Source organism: Formica exsecta, unplaced genomic scaffold (assembly GCF_003651465.1).
Source record: "Formica exsecta isolate Colony F162 unplaced genomic scaffold, ASM365146v1 C16459388, whole genome shotgun sequence".
In the NCBI taxonomy this organism is placed as follows: domain Eukaryota; kingdom Metazoa; phylum Arthropoda; class Insecta; order Hymenoptera; family Formicidae; genus Formica; species Formica exsecta.
Window position 1 is genome coordinate 1 of NW_021848278.1, and position 2211 is coordinate 2211.

General features: G+C 36.6%; 1 protein-coding gene across 1 annotated transcript; it reads right to left on the reverse strand.

Annotated features, from left to right (window-relative positions):
- Positions 1-253: 253 nt before the first annotated feature.
- On the reverse strand, positions 254-2115 carry LOC115245713 (the record flags this gene model as incomplete). The annotated part of the gene is made up of 5 exons (XM_029824159.1): positions 254-375; positions 894-1049; positions 1141-1267; positions 1415-1696; positions 1807-2115. Coding segments are annotated over 5 exons (996 nt in total), but the record flags the coding sequence as incomplete, so codon positions are not given.
- Positions 2116-2211: the final 96 nt, after the last annotated feature.

Sequence of the window (2211 nt, forward strand, 5' to 3'; positions counted from 1 at the left end):
ATAATAATTAAAACCCCATTATATATATTAAAAAATACATAAATATATGTGTAAGCAAACAAACATCCCAAAATAATAATAAATAAAAATACACGTCATGATAAATTCTCATCAAATAAAGAACTAAAATAAATAAAATAAATAATATATATATTTAAAATGTATACGCCCAGAATTGGCGAACGAAAATGCATTGCTGAAGGCGCAAAATTCTCAATCGCCCCAAACACTTGATCAACCAAGTGGAAACTGGCTACTTGACGGGTAAATTTTTGTACATCCTGTAGATCAGCGCGTCGGCCGTTTTCTCGCTGAGTCCCTTAGTGGCAAAGTCGTCGGCAAGCATTGCGGCAACTGCCTCCGCAGCCATTAAACCTGACGGAGGAAAGTGAATAAGCGTGAATGGGAGATTAATCGAGTTAACATCGCGCGGGATCGGTTAGTTGCGGGACCGTTTGGTCGTGTTCGCAAGAAAGTGAGGAGGACTTTTACTATCACGCGAGCTCTCGATATATGCGTTTGGTCGGCTCAATCCGCGATGTCTCGGAATGTCCGTGAGATTTTAGAATTTCGCACATTCGCGACTGTATCCTCCGATTATTCGTTTGAGATTTTATACGACGTTTATATAATTGACAGGACACCTGCCCGATATCGCCATGTAGCGAGTCGCGAATCGACGTTACTTTCCAAGAAAGAATTCGACTTTTCATTCTATCAAGTAATTACGGAAGAGCCGTGCGACAGTCGCGTAACAAACACAAATGTGACTTCGCGTAATCGTCGAAACCGGCTTTAAAGCTATTGGTCGATTTACTCTGACAGTTGATAATTAATTTATCGTTTTCCTTCTCTGAGCGGATGCACGTTATTTATAATCGTCACGTACTTACTATAATTGAGAATAACTTGCACCGGTCCCGCCTCGTTCATACCCTGAAGACTGATCTTCTTGTCTTTGGCGGACAATTTGGCTCTAGCAGCACGAACGATCATCAATTCTTCGTTCATCTTCTTCAGTTCTAGTGTAAAATCGCCCACTACGTCGGCTATTGAAGCAATAGAAATGTATGTTGATAAATTCTCATTAATTTTTGCTCGCTATCTCATGTAAAATATTGCGTGCAAGTTATTCCTTACTAAAGTTTCCGCTAAACAGGCCATTGCCATGTAACATCTCCTTTCCCACTTTTCCCGTAAGCGTGTATTGAGACTTTACGCGAAGCAGCGGGACGCGTATTCTCAAAATCACAACCATCACGTCGCCCTAAAGAATTTTTTCAGAGTATATAAGATATAGAAACAAATTCTTTTCTTTCCTTCTCATATTAATTCATGGATATATCAGAAAATAATAAAAAAAATTTTTAAACAATTCAAAATGTGGGATTTGAATAAAATATCAATTTTTTACTTCATCAGTTTCCTCGGGATGCGCTCGCTTCGTTCTCTTGGTATCATTGAGTTTTATATTTTGAGAAGCGCTATTATTTCTCGCGTTCATTCCACCATAATGATAGATCAACTGCATGCTTTCTTCAAAGTATCCTTGCTGCTCCTGATAACTCTTCGCATACCTAGTTAAATTCTTTAAATTTTTATCTTCCATCGCAGCTTTAAACATATCATTCCTCTTCCTCAAGGCTTCACCTTCCGTAAAATTGTGAATAATAAATCTTGTATTTTCCCGAATGTCCTGAATATGAGAATTCAAAATATTTTACGAATCGCACAAAAACTGATAATTTAAAAAAGAAAGAAATAGAGAGAAAAGAACAAAAAAAAAATAAAATAAAATAAAAATACCTTCATGACATCCTCAATGCCATATACTTGTCGATTCTCTACGGGATTGTTACCTAAGTTACCGAAACGTTTCATACTTCCGTTAGCTTTGTCATCCGCGTAGATAATATCGATATAACCCGTTCGCTCTCTCATTACGTTTCTCGATAATTTAACATTGCTCGAAGGTGTAACGTTTGATCGTAAAGACTGTTCTCTATTATACAACGCAGGCGGTCTTGCATCACCCTGATTTTTTAACCTAGTCTCGACTGTTTCCGAAGCAGAAACCTGTTTTAATAAATTTTGTAGTTTGAAAGTTTCTGCATATATTAATTACACTAACATTACTTCATTCTAGAATGTGCGGGAGATTTATGTAAAATTATTATATAATATATATAATATACAAACAATAATAATTTT